The 20,428-nt window shown below is 39.1% G+C and overlaps 1 protein-coding gene across 4 annotated transcripts in view; it reads left to right on the plus strand.

Moving 5' to 3' along the window:
• The first annotated feature begins 205 nt into the window (after positions 1-205).
• Positions 206-20,428, plus strand: part of acap3b (ArfGAP with coiled-coil, ankyrin repeat and PH domains 3b) — a 53,728-nt gene continuing 33,505 nt past the window's right edge. For all 4 annotated transcript variants that reach the window (XM_088423320.1, XM_088423321.1, XM_088423322.1 and 1 more), the window contains exon 1: positions 206-436. In XM_088423320.1, coding sequence (XP_088279446.1) covers positions 390-436 — 47 coding nt within the window. In that variant the 5' untranslated portion in view covers positions 206-389. The remainder of the gene's footprint in view (positions 437-20,428) is intronic.

The raw sequence follows: 20,428 nt of genomic DNA on the forward strand, positions 1-20,428 counted from the left end.
TCAAATTACGTTTTATACCGGCTGTACAATGACAATAAAGGCATCCCGCAATAATTCTATGAGAGGATTCTATTGACTCTGTTTACCTAGAGCATTACCCAAAGGCCGCCGCTAGTCGGCGCTCTCCTCTTCCCGCCCGCTTCTCTAACGCTCACTCCTCCCTCCTGCTTTCCTCCTCCTCCTCTGTGCTTGTAGTAATTCAGTCACCGCGCACACTGCTGCTCGCCTTTTTGGTGTCGCGGTGCCGCTGGGAGGAGAAATTGCCGCGCGTAAGGGACACGACCAGCCACCGTCCATCCATCCATCCATCCCCTCGGTTCTTAGAGACAAGACGCCACGGGCGATGACACTGGCTCATTGAGGCGGAGATACACGACGAAGACGCAAAAATGACGGTGGACTTTGAAGAATGTATCAAGGATTCGCCCCGGTTCAGGTAAGCCCTCTGCGCTAAACGGCACGCCTTCTTTTACGCATGATTTTTTTTTTCCGAGGGACTGCGCTTGCATCAACAGGGTGAATAAATCATGCATTCCCAAATGTCATTCAGAGGGGGATGCGGTATCCACTTGAGTAAAAATGCATGCGTGGAATTTTGCATGGAATTTACCAAATGTGTTTTACAGTAACGTGGGTTTAGTTTAAAAAAATGCTCAGTCCAGCCAGGAGCCATTTACTAGTGAGAGTGCTGATGTAGTGGCTTAATTAATTGATAGCGCTTGTTTAGATCATTCATTTATGTGGCCTTTGTGAGAGTGCGCGTGTGTGTGTGTGAGTGTGTGAGAGCGAGAGAGAGAGAGAAAGAGAGAGAGACGGAGAAGGCCGTTTCGTGCCTCGGCATGAAAGTATAGTGAATGTCCTTGCAGCTGCATTAGTGTCCTAGCTGGCCAAGCAATCAGCAGGGAGGTGAGAATGCTCTCCGCGGAGAACAGCGCGTGTTTGCCGGGCATGCATCCAGATGTTTGGCCCCCTTGTGTGCCCACAGGGGGGAGGGCGGCGTGGCCGCACTCCATCCACGTGCCAGCCGCCCGCCTTGCGAGCTTCACATGCAAATTAGTGGAAACAAGTAGTTTTACGGCGCTGCTTCTCTTTGCGTGTCCTGCTGTATGACGACCTCAATCAGAGGATGGAGTGAAGGCGCTAACGGCAGACTGATGGATGGTGAGGACAAAAGGTCACGGGAAGAGGCCGAGAAAAGGCCTGCGTTTAAGCAACACATGACACACATGCTATCCTATGCGGAACGCTATTTGGAAAATTCCGACAAACACTTCAGGGCCAGAATGTAGTGTTATTGGTTAGAAATGAGGTCATGGTGTAACATCGGTTATGGCTGCTCTGTCATTTACGGGCAACTTGTAATGGATACTTGCAAATAGCTGTGGCAGACTACAAAGTGTGGTTGCAACTCTGATTGGCTAACATACGGTACATCCAAGCATTTTTCAATGCCACTTTGATGCGCGGAACTGGAACTTGTGGCCTATACCATACACCTGTTTATATTTAGCGTTTTTAAGTTAAAAGCTCACATTTCACCTATATTTGATAGATATTTTATTTTTCATGCAAAATGTATCCCTAAAAACAAAAGACGCATTTTTGAGTGAAAATGTCATCACATGCTCAAGGCCTGGGTAACGTCCAATCACAGCTCAATTGTTTTTTGGGTTGAGTCATGTGACCTTTGCAAAGTGAGCCGTGATTGGTTATTTTCCACTCCTGAGTACATGTTGAGTCATTTTCAGTAGGGGTGTCCAGATCCAACATGAATATCAGTCAGTGGTCCGATTTGCGGCATTTTGGGTAAAAATAGAATATACCTTGAAAACGGAGAGTTTAAAAGAGACAAGCAGGTGCGTCAAGCTAGCGGCGACCAGGAGCGTCAAGCTAGCGATGAGCTGGAGCTGAAAGTAACCAGTGACCAGGACCGTTGCGTTGGCAGTGAACAGAAATGGCCAGCCGGCAACCACTAAAGGCGGCAAGCTAGCAGCGTTAGCGTCACATTCGCAGTGAACAGGACTGACAAGCTGGTAGGGACCAAAAGCTAGCAACAAGCTGGCGGCGAGCAGTAGCGTTAAGCTAGCAACGACCTGGAGCTGCAAGCTAGCTGCGGCCATTATTGTGTCAAACAGTATCATATTATTTTGGTCAAGAGCTCAGACTGCCAATATTTCTTAATCTGAACTTGATTTTGTCTTTATTTCAATTATGTGCAGTGCATTCTTATTTTTGAGCTCGCATTTATGTGACCCGAATGTTCGGAATAAATGGTATTTTCTCATACCTACTTTTGCTTACATGTTCTTTGTTTGCATAGTATGATTGATTAAGTCTCCTCCCACGGCTGTCCAAAAAATAAATACAAGTATTTATCATACCTGTTGATATCATATTGCAACAGATTGATAATGGTATCGGGCAGTACGGTAGGCTACAATTGATATCGTATCGAAAGTGAAACGGTTATATTAGGACACCCCACGTTTTCAGTCGACAGCAGGTGGTTAAATGTGTTTTTAACGTTACTAATTGTGCTTGAAAAATGTAATTATAGACAAAACCTTTTATAGATAAAAATAAGTTAAGTATCCTTTTATATTGATCTCATTTCACTGTTCACGGTTGTTTTTATTTGACCTTTGCTGAATTTACCCATCAGCTGCCTTGAATGAAATTCATTCCATCATTACTTGAACAAATATGTGCATTCAGGTTTTTCAAATCATCTTTCAACACGTTGGAACCATAAAAATGCATCAGGTCGGGCTCACGCGATTCAAAAGGACTTTCTTCGTCACTGACGGTGACTGAAGCAGGTCGGAATTTTTTCAAGTCGGGCCTTATTGGAGCGGCCGGCTTCACGGTTGTGTCATTTTCGAAAAGCAGCATGAGAGTCATTGCTGATTGTTCTCCCACGTCCTCACGCCCACTCCCAGCAGGTCTTAACTTGTGCAACTTCTTGTGTGTTTTTGCATGACTGAGGGTGCGTGGACGAGTGTTTGAGGTATTCGGAGCATCTGTAACACACAAGGCTTTGTTCATTCTCTTCCTGGGTTTTAGCAAGCTCTTTGCGCAGCGCTCACCTGCTGTGTTCATTCACCACAACAGGGTGGAGATAACGCTGGTGCACCTGCTCAGTGCGGTTCTTGTCATCTGATTCCTTCTAGGAAGGCTCATTGTTTCTGCTTTTATCCATCGGGCAGCTTTTGGTTTCTTTAGTGAGATTTTCTGTTGCTAACGGTTTCATGTTAAGGTTGTTGATTGCGGTAGGTAATCTGATCATCTAATAACATTAGTGACAAGCTATTTTTGTATCTGCCCCAAAATTCGGCCCAAAAATATTGATATGCTACGAGACCTCTTTTTCTTTCTTTTGAATAGAACTTTCCCAATTTAAAGCATTCAGACTGGCAAGTCTTGTTTTTTTTGTTTTTTTGTTTTGTTTTTTCAAATTTTCCCAGCTTAATGATCAAATCAGAGCAGCCCAAACCTTATTTTCCCACCAGCTCAGTTTAAAAAAAAAATATTTGCACAATTCATAAGTTACAACAATTAATCAATTCATTACAAAAAAATCGCTATTCAGATTAATCAATGAATAATTAAAAAAAAAAAAAGTTGTTAGGAGACCTATAACTGTTACAATCCTCAGGATTTCCACCTTGAGTATAAATATCCTCGGATTTTTTAAAACCTCTTTGAAAGCAGACGAATTATTATTGTAAGACATTTACAAATGTCAGGTTTAATGTTGGAAAGCAATGATCAATATTTTTACTAATCATTTTTACATGTTACTGACCAATCCAGTAAATAACTCAATAAACAAGCACATTTGTTGCGCTGTCAATTACAAATAAGTTCTGTTGTTGAACCTTTTTTCAATGACATATTGTCATCATCCGTAAAAAAGCATAGCAAAATATACGCATTCAGCGTTTTTCGAAGGAGTCACTATCACACAGTTTAGCAGTAAGTTTTTTTTGTGTTCCATTTAATGTGCTCTCAATTTGAAAAGAAATATTAAACATTCCTTCACTCACCACCAGGGATACTTGCCCCGCAACTCCGATTTAAGAACCTCTATATGAATTGACAAAATAATCAACTGCTTAATTGACTATTAAAAGAATCGTTAATTGCAGCCATCAACACTCTTTAATACAATCTTCGCCACATTTAAATTTAATTTTTGAATATGAATTAGAGTGTGTATAAATATACACACTATAAATATCCCCAAACTGTTGGGGACACTAATTGTAATTGCATGTAATTTAACAATAATCGTATTGATTGCATTGTATTTTGGGTCAAAATATGCATACAATATTCTTGTGTTTTCTTCATGTTTGCTTGATAACATTGTAAAGGGAAAAAAAGCAGATGAAGAATTGAAGATGACAGGTGGTCCACTGATAATATCTGTTGGTTTCTGACAACAAATAAAATAAAAACAATTGCACCGGGACACGCCATAAAACATTCACCATAATTCTGTGTACAAATGTCAATGTTTTCTTATTGATTTTATTTTTCACAGAACTGGAGCTTTATGTAGGACTAGTTTCACTGTTGACAGACATTCTGCCATAACAAAACCCATATGCCGAGCTTCAAGTCTGAACTGTGTCTTGTAAATATGAAAAATGGCCTCCAGTAATATTTATCGCAGGTCAGCGTGTACACAGCTGTCCAGTAAAAAAAAAAACAAAAAAAACAACACACACCAGTCTGCTTCCTCTTTGCCCAGTTGCGTGGTTCACTTATTCATAACATATACTGTATTAAAAAGGGCTTGCACTTTTACAAGCTAATTTCCCTAAAGCTAAATTCCTAAGCAATAGCATTTCATTCTTCACCTTCATATCTGCAGTTGAATGTTGTTCAACCTGCTTGATGGCTGATAATATCATCACTTCATTTGGTTGGGTTTCGGGTCGCTAATCCACATATTCAAGTTGAATGCTACTAAATAGCGATAGGATCATTGGAACAAGTAAATGCACAGAAGGGTATTCTTGCGCAGACGGCTTTTCTTGTGTTCCTCAAAGCGGAGCGGGCGTGGAAGATGACGTGGTGTTGTTCCCCCAAGGGTTCCTTTTGCCTCGTCTAGGGTGGTTGCTATGGTTACTTGCAAAGAAAAAAGGGATGAGCGGTCACAATCTGTCTGAGTGTATTTGTCTAAAAATCCAGCAGTTGGTGGCAAAAGGCTGAAAGTGTAAAAAAAAGAAGGAGCAACATTGTCTTATTTTTAACCATTGGCTTATTGAAATACGGTACGTTTTGTTTCTTATGATTGCATCGAAATTTATGAATTTTGCCATGCGCTTCAATTGCTATTGTAAATGTGGTTCTTTTAGGACACTGATTTATTTTGATCTTTTTGATGGTGAATGCCAGATTGTGGAAGTAAGCCTCCATCGTTGGTTGATGACGCTGATCTTGAATCATTTTGTAACAAAGATCAGAGATGCGGACTTAAATTGTAAAATTACTGATAGAGACAGTAAATCCTCAAAGACAGAACACAATATGTTCTGGGTCTGTGGTCAACCCCATTTAAATTAAAATAATATTTGGAGGGGGAGAGAACAATGTATCAAACATTTTCTTTTTCGTTTTCTTCCTTTTTTGTTCAATTTATTTTTCTACTTTTTCTTCTTTTTTACAGAAGTGTGAAAATTGCATCAGTACTAAAAAACAATGTGGCGTCCCTCTGAGCCAAGTCAATTTTATAGATATATCTAATTTTATAGATATATCTAATATGATTAACTCAGTAAAGAGGCTCCATGCAATACATAAGAGATCTCCAAAGTGCTGCGTTGCCACCTCAGATTTGGCCTCCCGACATGACTTTAAAATCTCTCGTCTATTTATTAGCATATGAAAGTGTCCTCTTGATGCTCTGGATATTTTTGCTTTGGCGCAATGCTACTTCCTGCATTACGGCTTTTAATCCTGCATATCATCTCTTCACCGGTCTGAGATAATGCTGTACGGTGCCTGAAAAATGAAAATGCATCCGTCCTAAGTGATAGGATGGAGATGAGTCGGAGTCTGGAAAGTGTAACGTGATGAAGTGACGGAAGAATAAAGTTGGCTTTTGGCGTTCGTTGTCTTTGCCGCTTGAAAGTATTTCGGAGAAAGCCCACTTTCAAATCCCCCGTTGACCCTTCGAACCTCGCTGAAAATAGACATCAGCAAACATTAAGAAGGATTCCAGACCACTCACATTAAGTTGACTCATTCCCAACCAGCGGCACAAACAGGAAGAGCCCAACATTGTTGACCTAGAATTATCCTATACCATTCATAGTGTATTGTATGTACATGCATGGCTTATGTTAAAGATGATTTGACAATGCACAGCTCCGCTTAAGAATTCAGCATTTCTCTAAATTGCTTGCCCCATAAATCTGGCAAATACAACAAATCAAGCAACTGTTGCTTTTGGCCATAATCTCCATGGATTTGCAACACAGAGATGTAGCATTTCTTTTGAAGGTATAGCAAGGTCAAGCAATTTATTTATACTTAAGTTGCTTTCAGGATCACATTGTATTTGTGGGTTGATCTGATAGTGCTTTGCGCTCAGTTCTCAGTTTTTTTTTTTTTTTGCCTAATCTGAGCTAGATTGAATTTTGATTAATGAAAATAAAAGCACTGCAAGGCTAAAACCAGCAGGGGCACTGTTGCTTCAGTCTTAACTAGTTTTTGCTCTCAATAAGAGACTATCATATGCGGAGTTGAGCTCCCATACATGTCCAAAGACATTCTATATCCTCCTGATAGGCAGCCTATTCATTTGTGTCCATTGTAGTGGACATTTGTTTTTGGGCTCTATCTTTTGAGTCATTCGCGTGACCCGACTAAATCCTAGTGCGCTGAGTAGAGCACGTCGCGGCTTCAAACTCACATGACAAAAAAAGCACAAACATAAACTGATTGTTTGTCTAATGCGACTGTTTGATGAGTCTGCCTTCAGGTGCAACATAATTTGGGCTGCAACTAAGGCTTAGTTCAATAATCAATTCATTCATTCTATATAATCCATTCTGTCTAAGTGGCAGTGCAGAAAATGAAAAACTTAAAAAAACTGTCAGAAAAAAAAGGCAAATTAGTTGATCATTTTTTCAAAAGTAATTTAATTTTGGATTGAAAACAAAGATACTTATTTTGCCTATATCGGTAACTACATAAAACAACTGAGATTAATTGTTTATCTGAAATGCTTATCAATGAATTCAATAACCAATAAGTTGTTGATTAATCATTGCAGTTCTAACCTAAATCAGAGTCTATTTACATGTATTTTTTGATTAGCTGTCAATGGATTGAACACACTTCTATTGTTCTATTGTTTTTTTTTCTTCCCAAAACCCTTTTCCACCAATACCATAAGGGAAATAAAAGGTTCCTTTTTTGCTGTTTATTCAAGTCAAATGTGCTTAACATTTTAAAATAACGGGTGATAAAGCGAATGGTTAATTTTCTGCCACATCACTTCATTGACAAGTCTTAAATCAGCAAAATGATCATCTCAAGGTTGACTTCAACCCCTTATTTTCTCAAATTTATTGTGTAACAAGTTTGGATGGAATCTGGTATGGTCGAAAAAGATTGAGGGCCTACAAGAGCTGACCTCACAAATGTTCTACTATTAGGACTGGATGGAAAAAAAAATCCATAGAAACAGTCCAAACTCCTGTTGAAAGCCTTCCCGGAAGAGTGGCAACTGTTTTTGCAACAAAAAAAAGTATATGAGGCGGGGGGGGCTTAATTGTTTTCCATTTTCTCTTTCTGCAGCAGTAAATAGCTAGTAGAGTAGTCCACATTGTCCTGTTCCCGTTGTGGAGCCATGTCATCTGTTCCTAATGTGCTAACTTTTGAACTAGCAATCAAACCCTGGAACCGTCTTAACCTTTTAGTGCTATAAGTGCTTGTAAAAAAAAAAAAATCAAGAAGGCCTCCCACAAGATCACATCAAGAGTGTGTCTCTAGCTGGGTATGTAAAGGTAGAAGCCCCCTCCCAAGTGCATAAAGGCTGTCTGTCATGTCAGGAGCATGAAACACTCCAGCGAGTTCAAAGACTTGCGGAGATGTTGTGACACAGCGGAGGGCAGCGGGAGTCTCGCCGTTTCTTCTGACATCCTCTCAGGCATACGCACTCTCATGGTTATATAAGTGTCTGATTTACACATTTGTGAGATTGTTTTACTCTTCCATAAGCCGACTGAATTCGACTGAAAGTCGTTGAACTAAACGCTAAGATGGTAATGAAGTCATTTTCAAACATATAAATGAAAAACTCAAACCCCTACTTAGCCTCCCTACCAAACGTGCTTTTTCTCCTTACATTTCAATGGCAGATCTTTATTCTGAAAAAAAGCTGTTGATTTGTTGCAATTGTATCATTGGCAAGAATAATCGAAATTACCTTTATGTAGATTAGAGGGTTATAGACTAGTTCCCCTCATGTGAGGACAAGAAATAAAATAACCTTGATGATATTTATACAGAGAAGGTATGTATTTGGTTTTTTCACACCTGTCAAGCAATTATGACATCATATCAATTTATTTTGGCGCAGGCCGATAGAACGGGACTCCATTGTTTGTGGGTTTTTTTTTTTTTTGTTCGTACATAGAGAAACAATGTGCCAAAATCTGAGTTTGAAAAATCGTTTGTTTTCTTTGCAGTGTAATATTCACTTTTATTCTGTATTTCACGCGGTGGAACAGTCCATTTTATAGAACATAACATTAGCAATAATAATAACAAAATACTTTTGACATGGCTTCTTGGTTTTTTATCGTTTTTCTCGCTTGACTCCCAGCCTAAAGTACTGTCTGATACCAATATTGATCTGATACAATATCAATATACTGATAAGATAATGCTAGGCTCAGTTCATTTGTCCTGTTTCAACTTTTGTTACTTAGGTGGTGTAAATGACTTATATAATTATTCACAATTGAGCAAGAAGTATCAATTTAAAGTTAACATATACTGTGGCTATTATTGACTGAGGGTCAGTTCAGTAGGCTATAGAGAATAGATGGACAAAGATTTCAACCGTGTCTCTTATATTTGACACCAGAACAACATTGCTTTAAATGAAGCATGCCTGAATATACTGTTGCATAAATCCACGTGCTATGCGTGGGCTGACCACATTTTCTTACATGCATAGTCTTTGCATGCCTGTGGGACATACAGTAGCTTGACATCATTCCAGCACGTGGACATTTCCGCTGAATTCACAGTGAAGCAGCTTTCCTGCCACTCAGCTTCACGTGTTGCTGCGGGGGGGATTTAGTGTAGAAGCCATATATGAAATAGGATTATCGGCAACCACGCTCGCTGATTAAATCAAGTAGATAGTTGACACAACAGGAGCACTCACACACTCTGCCACCTTCACACCCACCAGTTGACTTTCAAGAAGAGATTAGTTATTTTTGTTTTGGAATTTGCATAGACATCCACTAAGCCCTGTACTTGTACCCCAAATCAACAACTGCTTTTAACATTTAACCACCAAATCCATTTGAATTGGAGTACTTTGCCGAAAACCTGTCAATCTATCTAAACTTTTATCAAGCCATCATGCATATTTCTCAGAAACATATTCGTAGTGGACCAATAATGGGCAATGCGCTAACATAGCCACACCAATCTATAAAAAGACATTCTTTTTTATTTAATTTGACGTTAAAATCACTTTATTTAATCATCATCACCCCGCACACTGAACAACAGTAGCAGCCAAGGTGTTTTATTTTCTCTTTTAAACAACTTTAAAATCCAACTATTGCCCATGCAATTCTAGCTAGTGTTAAGCTAGCAAACGAGTGTCGAGCTTTGCAAACTCTCTTCGTGCTAGTACGGCGAAGTAATGATAAAGGTGGCGATATGCTGCTTAGGTGATTAACTTTAGATTCACTTTAGTTCATTAAAATTACTTCACAATTTATATAATGCTAGGTAGTCGGGTAAAACGTGCAAACATTTGTCTTTCTTCACAACAATATCCTGTGATGATTTGAGTCGAAGAGGAAAATGTTGACTTGCCGGTCATTTCCAGCGGCCATCCGTGGCTCATCCGCATCAGTACTAATTGACGTCGCACTCTAAAGTCCACACTGATACCTTGATTTACAAGGTTAATTCGTTGTACTCTAATTACTCATACCTCAAATGAACTTTCCTCCTTCACTATTACCCTTCGATGGCTTTCATTTTCTGGTTCAAGTGAGAAAAAAAGTCCCAAATTCACCGTAGAGATCTCGCTTCCCAGGAAGTCGTTAAATGGCAGGCACCGTTCTGAGTGTTATATGTGGAATGTATCTGTGTTGGCCAGGCCTCAGCCGCTGACTGTCACACGTTAGGCAATGCATGAATAAACCCTCTCAGGACTTTACACACATGAACACATGTTGAATGCTGAGGAAAGCGAGAAGCATGTGTTTGTTTTTCACACTTTAAAGTGCAACCTAGGTCATATAGGTGATATATTTGAAAATGTGGTCCATTTCCTGGTGTGAAAGGTTAAGATGAGTCAAGCTCACTGCAGAATACACAGTACACTCCAATTGTACTCAATTTAAATTGAAGGGAGAGTTCTGTGCCAGAAAGCGAGCTTATCGACTTCTTGTTTGTTTTCATTTTCTTTTTTGTTTGTGGTCAACTTGAATTTATATAAAGTACTGTATAGGCTTTCCTGGAGAATTTCAGTGAAAAACCCACGTCACTGTCTCAAACACATGCGCGTTTGTGTGTTGTTTGATGAGGAAGCGTCATTGTCTTTTAATGTGATAGAAGTGAATGCTTGTCTGCTCTCAATTTGGCAATCATCTGGCGTCATTTAATTCTCCTTGTCTGAAAAAGGACAACCAAATTTGTCTCAATAGAAGAGAGAGAATGAATCTCTCATTCTTTGGTCATCTTCCTTTGCATACCTCACACAGATGCTTTTGTGTTTTCTGACTTTTACCCTCCTCAACTTCTCGCTGTGATGCAAATTGGGGAAAGGATGTGAATCATCACAAATACTTACTCATAGGGTTTGATTAGATTATCTACGTGTCTCTCGGCAAGTGAACACGTGGAGTGGGGCTGATGTGGCCTAATAGAGGCATTGTAAAAAGAAGTGAAGAAGCTTTTAACTTGGAAATTTGTGTACACATTTGGAAGCCAAGTTGATTGTGTGTATCATGATCAACTGTTGTGTTGATCCAAATTTCAGTCAGCCTTTGTCAAAAGTCAGGGCTCTACTTTGGTGGTTTGTTAACAGGATGGTCCAGATGTGACTGGAACATATACACTATGACATTTATATTTCCATATCAAATGGTATATATAGACATCATTTCACAAATACAGATTCTCTAAGAAAATGAAATTCAAACCCTGAATCATCTGTTGTGAAGATGTTGTGATAATTGTTCTTCTTGAAATTCCATTCATTGATTTTTTTTTTTTTAATACCAGTTCTCTATTGCAGGGTAGGGAAGATGAAAGGCTATCTCATTTTACAAACAGCTTGGTGACAGATAGGGTAGCCCTTGGACACTCGAGGTGCAACGATGAGTTGATCAATCAACAGCCAATCAATAATTAAATCAAAATTTTTTTTTAGGTTGTTTAGATACCTCTCATTTCACAATCTTCAAAAGATCAGAATTTCAGCTTGTCAAATGGTAAACGTGACTAGAGACAGCTAGAGGATGCGGCTGATGTAGATGACTTAGACAGCTGTCTTATTGCGGGTCGGGCGCGATTTGTATCCAGTTGAGACTGCAAGATTTACTCTGGCTCGAAGGAGTCTCACATCTGGTCTACAGGGTATCTCCTTAATGTGGAATTTATTTCATCCGATTGAGATGAGCTCTGCTGTTCAGTTTGAAACTTTTATTGCTCTTTGTTCCTTTTTTTTCGGTAATCTATTTGGTTTCTCTCCCTCCACCCATGTTGACTGCTGTGTGGTGAAAGCAAAGCTTTCTTGGAGACTGACTAACATTATCCTTGGTCAACATTTTCCTCCCTTGCTTGTCTAAAGTGGTTTTGATTTCCTGGTGGCTCCTTGGTGTGTCATCATTGATCATGCTTTGGACCAGCCCCGATCCAAGAACACGTTGGCGCCGAAAGCACGCGTGTGATTTACAATTCAATCTACTAAACAATACAAGCACTGATTTTGCTCTCAGGATGGATTTTCTTGTCTCTCCCTTTTGCTTTGGCTGCATTCTCCACTTTGCATCTTTGCCTCCCATCTCAGCGGAATTCTTCGTAAGAAAACGAAAACATTCCCATATGCCGCGTCAGCAGTCCCACACATTCTTGGGTCCATAACTCTCTCGTCAACCCCCCGCAATGTCGCACACATGCATTTTTTCTTATGGGGCTTCATTCCATTTGTTGGACGGATTGCCAATTTGATCCAAGAGGGAAAATCAGAACAGCTGAAGCCAGTCACTCATCAATAATGGACAGTTTGTCTTGAGTGCAGGAAGCAAGTATGATACTGTTGCATTGGTATGTCCATGCAGAGTCATGGCGGCAAACCCAATAAGTGAATGTGTGCATATCCCATCGGACCAGCCAGATGTAGCTGGATCAACGAGAAAGTTGTTTGCAGGAGAGATTCTGGCCTGCAGCAGAAGGAGATTAAGATTCATGTCTGAAACAAGTACAAAATTCACAGCAACTGAATGTTGACTTTGGATCAAAAAGCAAGAGCTGCGACTGTAACTTAAGTGGTTGTTGTGTTGTTACACTTCTTGTATCTCACAGCTGTAAAAGCAATTGCATCAACTTGTAGAAGAATAGTCACATTTTACCATCACCATTTAACGCCAACAAACACTAACTACCATTTAGTTCACACGTACATAATGTTATATGTACATTACACTAGTAATCGTGCCCTTAAATTCATTTAAAGATGGCGCATCAGCAATATGCCACGAGTAAGTTGCCTGTTAGCTACTATGAGGTCAGTAACTTTCTGCTGTTGTTGCTCTATTCTTCTTTTTCTGCTTTTTCCTGACAAGCGCATTTTCTTGCTTTAATACCCCCGACTGATTAAAATTCAAACACCTAAAAGTCACTATAAATGGTTTGTAGCCACAGGTTATATTCTCAGTTAATGCAGCCCTAGTGCTTTTCGAGAAGTTCCTTCCTTTCTTTTGGGAAGCTCCATGTGCCAACTTGCTCTGTCCAACAAGAGAATTTTTTTGTTTCCACCACGTGTCGTTTGCCGCGATTAAAAGGAGTAGTTGGAATGTTGTTGGTTCATTTATGGTGACATAGTGTCATCTGTTAGAACAGCTGATCCCCTGCGTCTAAACAAGAACAGACGGCGAAGAGAGCGGCCAAGACAGAGGATTTTCAGGGCTTTGAGGGCAAACATGATTTGAAAATGTTGTCCAGATCGATGCCCAGTGCAAGCTGATTCATACGTTACATGACCTATAATCTCCTGGTTTTTATAATAATATTAGGTTACTTTGGTTGTTTTTTGGTTTTGCTGTTAAAAATGGTCTGCAAAAATGGAATGACTATTTCTGTCACATGGCCATAAACGCTTGGCTTATGGGTGGTCTGGTGGAGAAGAGACCTGACCTTAAGAGACCTGACCTCAACACCATAAAACACCTTTGAGGCTGAACATCAGCTACATATATACATATTTTATGGATTACTTGAATTTCTTGTACGAGGTGTCCTCATTTTTATGCTGGCTTCATTAATAGTAAAGGCAGTCTGAAACAAAAATATACAAAAGTTCTTTACTAGACGTTAAAATCTGTTCTTTGTCTTGAGCTGTAAAATGATCTTCTTAACAAGCATTTCTCAAATCGACGTACCCCCAGGGGTTGTTGAAGGCACTTCAGGGGGTACATGAAATTTTAACAGGGTTTTATGTTTAAGTATAAGCAAATCTAATTTAATGCTTTGAAATGTAGTGACAGGAACAGTATATTTTTCTTTTCAAATTAAGAGCGAATTAGCACGCTAGTAAATATTCCAACGGATTGCACTTTGCAAAAATTCTCCATGCTTTTATTTCGTCAAGTTTAAAAAAAAGTATTTAACGGGGTGCATCATTGAATCAAGGTTGAGAAGCACTCTTTTAAACGACTCCTAACCTTATCCGTAATGTCATGGGAGGTACTTTGCTCTGGATGAATTGGCAAACCGGACCAACCCAAATGGAACCTCCTCCATTCAACAAGGCAATGCGAACTGCTCTTTCAGTGTAAATGTTTATGTCAGATGAGATTTGTGTGCTTTGTAAGATCTACGCGCAGCCGTTCTGTGTGGCCGCTTTTCCATTTTCAGAATCCATTTCCTTCCTCACAACACACTCAAGATAAGGAGTTAGCTATGTAGTGAATGTTTTATTGAACTATCAGTGAGACATTTTGCAGGTGACCCCTGAAATATGTATTCATCAAAAAGAGGTGTTTTAATGTTAGAGGATATGCGTCATTTCCGCTTCATGGATAAACCATCCATTGAAGCCGTTGCTCTCAATTTCATTCACGTTTTGCTGAAAGCACTAGCAAGTCATATGACGCACTCAAAACTGAGCTTAATTTTGGCTGGAATTTTGGAACAGACATGAATGAATAAGTGAAAAGCCCTTTTTTAAAAAAATCTAATTAGCAGTCATCTCTACACTACAAAACAGAAACTGTGCCCTCTTGTAAGTGGATTTCCTTGTCATCAACTTTTCAATTAACGTGTGATACAAGCATGTTTTGAGGTTTTCGCAGTTAAATGGGATTAGGATTTTCCTTTTATTGTCCCTATAGACAGTTGTGTCGAATGGGAATGTTGTACTTCCTGTATGTTGCAACATGAGTATGAACAGATGCTTTGCAGCGGTGGCTTGAATCCAAACTCCCGCACTTGATCACTACCACTCAGTTATTCAACTGACAACTGTGACGTTTTAGTTTTCTTTTTATGTGCAGGCAAGCCTGTGCTGCTGTCGGGATTCTGATTTCTCTTTCTGGCTTTTCTGCTCAAGGCATGTGGGGGTGTAATACAAAGATGGCTTAGTCATCAATTTGGCGTCAACACTGTGTGGTGTGAACAGTTTGTGTGGCACCAAGAAACCAATTTAATCGAAAAATAAAAATACAGAGGAACCTGGTCTCTACATTCTGGAAAAAAAACATACATTTTTAAATTAAATCCGCAAAAGGTTAGTTTAATTATGAGCATATCATTTTCATCAAAGACTCTTTTTTAATACAGCGCAAGTATTCATTAATTATACTGTAATATGAAGGTGTACCTAATGATGTGACCAGTACTTCAGCTTCTTGTTTATTTCCCATTTTGTTGGGAAAAAAAAGCAATTATTGATTACAAAAGCTTGAAATGTCACTACAGCCTACTCACTTGATTTCACGTTCTATATCTGGGCTTGTTTGTCTTCCGGTAAAGTTCCATCCCAGCCAAACACAGCCCACAGTCTTTTGCGATAAGAGGCCGTCAGCTGGCTGTGGGCGGGATGGACGCTAAGAGCACAGAAGTGAATTATTGCTGGGAACGGGAGCTTCCAGTATAACGCCACAGGGGGTCTTCTTCCTCTTCGATTCTCATGCCTCCTGCTTCAATGTGCATTTGTGCTGATGCTCAGTGGCCGCAGGGAGCTCAGTGAAGGTTAAAGAGGTGGGGCTTTGACATTTGGCCGGTGTTCAAGTGCATTTTCTCAAGTTCTGTACACAATTAGACTGCGTTTTGTGTATTACGTGCACGAGTATTGAAACTAGGGATGCAACATTCTTGCTTGATGAAAAATCTGTACAAACTCAGAAGATCAAATAACACATTTTCACTTAATTATGAATGACTAAGGTTTATATATTTATAGTTATAAGCATATTTCTTCCTTAAATTTCAGCTGTGCTTAGAAGCACACTACTTTCCTCCTTCTCCTCCATCTTTCCACAGTCCAAATTTTGGTCTATGAGACAAATATGCTGACTTAAAGAAAAAAACAAATCAAATTTGAGTCAGACCGGTTTATTAAAAAAGTGACTGGTAGGAACAGCAACTGAGTTGATGCGTGAGCATCAATGAGTGCAGTCATTTATGTCTATAGCGCCAGCCTATATAGAGCACTCGAGCACCGCTACCAAACAGCTGATTTATACACAGCAATAAAAGCGAGCCACAAATTAACACTGGCAACGTGTGCCATATCTCAGCATGTCCAATTTTTATCATTTTATTGTTGGTTATACAAAATCAATGAAGCAAACATCTTGTCACAAAAACAAATAAATAAAATATACATTCAACATTTACTGTAACATTGGAATGAGTAAAATTGACCCACAACATAACAGGAGAGTTAAACCTTATATCAGAGGAAGATGTAACTTTTTAAATCTTATATTCTACATAATAATGCTGCCTGGGGGCATCCCATATTCCGTGGTCTACAAGGATGAATCTCAACTTGCCTTAGCTGATGTCATGCGGTTCTTCTTTGACTGCCAACTGCTGGAGCTGAATCAGCAGCACCTTTGATGCCTGATGTCAAGTAGAGAACTGCCTTTTGCTCCAAATACTTAAGCACATTAATGATGCTTAATTATTGATATAATGGGTAGTACAGATAGACTAAGTATGTAAAGGAGCCTTCCACCCATCTTTTTTCCGTCTTTTTTATTTTGGGCTCCTGTTACATGGAGACATATCTCACTCAAATGTAAACAAAAATTTGGCAGGTGGTCACACAGCTCACCCGCTGAGAAAGAGAATTTCCCAAATGCACCAAAATGCAAAAGGGTCTTGCCGTCATTCCGATGCTTTGACGCTGCTCTATCAGTCGTAGTCATCATTCGTTTTTCAGCTTTTCTACATACAGAGATGTGGGCAGTCGTTTAACAGGATGGAAATTCACATTCCTCTTGGAGCGTGAGTGTAGCGTGACCCAACATGATCAAGCTCTTGTGCTCGTTGTGGTTCAAGTTTCTGCTCCGCCTGAGCCACAGCTGTGACATCAAGTCTGGTTGGAACTAGCAATGGGAATTTGACAAAATGTCTTTGGAGAAAATGACCATTCTATCAAGAGGCAAATCTTTATTTGTATCAATGCATATTGACCATTTTTATTGATGATCTGTTAACCCGGAGAACTTTGGACGAGAAGTGAGGTACAACAAGCAGTGGTTGTCAGTCAATTGCAGTATTGCTGTTAAAACTTTTGTATGATCGAAGAATGCAAAAAGACAGTTAGCATTTTATTTTAAGAATGCATACTTAATGTTACAAAGTAGATGGCAGCACAATGAGTAAATGTTAGCATGTCTTCTACAGAGTCAAACAGATCCAAGTTTGAATCTGTGTTGGGCAATTTGAACTTCTGATTAAAAAAAAAAAACATTTTAGCACCATTGAAGACTGTAAATTGCCCCTATGTGGAGGTGTAGTTATTAGTGTATAGTTTATGTTCTTTGTGTTTGAGCAGCAAGCAGAACAGAGTGTACCCTGCTTCTCGCTTAGTCAATACAAACAAGTGGTATAGAAAATAGATGGATTTGCATTAAACATGAGATGCGATGCTGTGCTCAAAAAAAAGGGGGGGGAGCTGTAAAATAGGACAACAGACTGAAAGACTTTAGGCAATGCAGCTTTGGCCAATCAACTACATTGACTGTACAAGCCAAATGATAATTAGAAGTGAAAATAAAATCTCTAACTTTCGGTTTGGTTGCCACTGACTACTTGTTTTGCCTGGAAACTGAAGACCACTGTTAGCTTAACTTTAGTTGAACTTAAAATAACGACAAGTAAATCAGGAAAATTCCACACAATTGACTACATTCGAAAGAAATAATTGACTATATGTTTGGGGCAATCACTAGTTGGGATTCATTTTCCTGTGCTAATCATTAGACTAACAACATGGGTGCTATGCAGTACCAATCGAAAGTTTTGAAACACCCTTCAACAACTCTTAGAATTTATATTCTTCAAAGTAGGCACCTTTTGCACATCTTGTTATTTTTATATTCAGCAAATGACGTGGATGATCCTCTATGAGCTGGAATGACTTTCAGATAAACAGACTATGTTGAATTTAAATTCTTCAAAGGAGGCATCTTTTGTCGCACATCCTGGTATTTTCTTAGTTAGCTTTATGATGTGGATGATGCCTTATAACCTGTTACAGGATATGTTTCATAATTTCGAGTCCTGGCTGGTCCACCAATAATAAGGCTTTTGAAAGCAGGGGATGTTGGAATAACATTACAATGACATGTACGTTTCCCAGTATCCTATTTCAACCATATTGATGTTGTTATTTTACATAAACAGACTGTATTTTTCAGTTAGCACACATTTGGGAAGCATCTGGAGGTGAAGGACGCATGCTTGAATGCATTTTGGCGAGTTTTGTTGTACAGATCATTTTTAGTGTCATTTCATGACTCCCTGGTGTCTTTTGGGCTCTCACATGTTGACAGCGCAGATAATGGAAGTCACGTCAGACTTTTCCTTGGTTTCATCTCCGCCCTCCTGTCTTGGCACTGAAGAGCCAACTAATGTTTCACTTTCCGACAAACAGAAGTGTCACCTGGCCCGCGATGCCGTCTGGATGTGTTTGAGAATGATCTTTTCTGCCCGTTTCACGCTCTGAGGCCTTCCAACACGCTTCCTGCTGACTTGTTCTCTGGAATGATATAATGACGTTTCCACATCCCGATCTTCCTCGCCAGAAATATTTATACATGCATTGAGTTCAGAGAAAGTGCAGCGGGGAATAGCAGAGGAACCATCATCTCACTTACACAGTTTGCGGTCATTCTTTGTTCGCTCATGTCACTGCATCAATAAAAGCGTTCGTGAAATACCCAATGACAGTTTATATGTTTACATTAGTGCCTTAGTATCAAATGTCATTAGAGTGAAACTACATTTCAAATTCTTTTTTATCTGACAGATCAGGTCATGTAATTCTACATTTTTAAGAACATGTAATGACTGAACAAATAGTGTGGTAACATAAAATATAGCAGGCAGACAAAAAAGTTGTTGGTGGAAAAGTCTTTGAGCATTTCATTGCTTTCCTTAAAACTGATATATGTGCGCACCCGTGAGAATACCATTGAAAGTGTGAGAATTTAATGCTGCTAAGGAAATGGTGAATAAAAGGATTTATTGCATTGAATGGTGAAAAAAAACGTTTAACATGACTGATTTTTCTTCCAACTTTCATCAAACCCTCTTTTATTCCTCTAAATGCTAGTTGAACTATATAATGTTATTTTCATTGTGGTACTCTCATCATTTAGTGGCAGGCATACCCTTTCCATTCTGTGGTTGTCATCACTTTTAGCTTGTTGCCATTACCGGTACCTTTCTGTGATGTGTCTTAAAAATGGAATGCATTTTGTGGTGCATTAATTAAGGACATAAATTAGTGTTTGTATAATAGTTGAATGGATGTCATATTTTACACATTTTTATGTTGCACTATGTATTTTATGACTTCTTTTAAATCAAACTGTGACTTTAGGTGGTCATTTCTTTGCATGACTTCCTTGCATTGCCTGCCTAATCATTGGTTGAAAAAAAGATTTGCTTTATTTTGAATGACAGGTCCGCAGAATGATTTCGTCAACAAATTTCCTTATATATGTTTAATGATATAAGGTTACTGTATAGATTTATGTTTGATGAATAATAACATGTGTTACTTGTATAAACTGCTGGAAATTGTTCAAAGTAATTGGTGAATATTGGCCATTTGTTTTTTTTTTTTTTTTGGACCAATATTTGAAGGGCTATAATAATATAATAATTTCATACACTTTATTTACCACAGTTATGAAATGTGACTAATTTTTTGTAAATATCATGCGAATCTTTGCATATTCAGAAAATCTCTCAAGCATATAAAACAACTTTAGCAGATGCCATTTTTAGTATATGCCACAGCCCACTAAAATGGACGTCAGGCCACAAATGCTCCCCAGGCCCTTTGTTTGACCACCACTGCTATAGAATGTTTTGTCTTAGCCCCATATTTGACCACATTTGGGTCATATGACTTTGCAGCACTGGCAGGGTGAAAATCAATGTTAATTCTGAGGTTGTGAGCTCAAAATCTGGCCTGCTTGTGCTCCTTGTATGTGTTCTGTTTTTCCAAGAACATGCGTGTTGAGTTAACTGAAGACACACAATTCTTCATAGATGTGAATGTTAGAGTGAATAGTTGTTTTTTTTTTTTTTAATGAGGATAAGCAATATAGCTCTAATGTATGAGTGAATTAAGGCCATCATTTAGTTGATCCACGTGACTTGTATTAAAATCACATGACACAAGTATCTTCCTCAGTTGTCGGAACAGCTCGTAAATGTTTTTTCACAGAAAGAGTGTGATGCT

This window comes from Hippichthys cyanospilos, chromosome 9, assembly GCF_059441005.1.
Source record: "Hippichthys cyanospilos isolate Australia breed blue-spotted pipefish chromosome 9, RoL_Hcya_1.0, whole genome shotgun sequence".
NCBI classification, from domain to species: domain Eukaryota; kingdom Metazoa; phylum Chordata; class Actinopteri; order Syngnathiformes; family Syngnathidae; genus Hippichthys; species Hippichthys cyanospilos.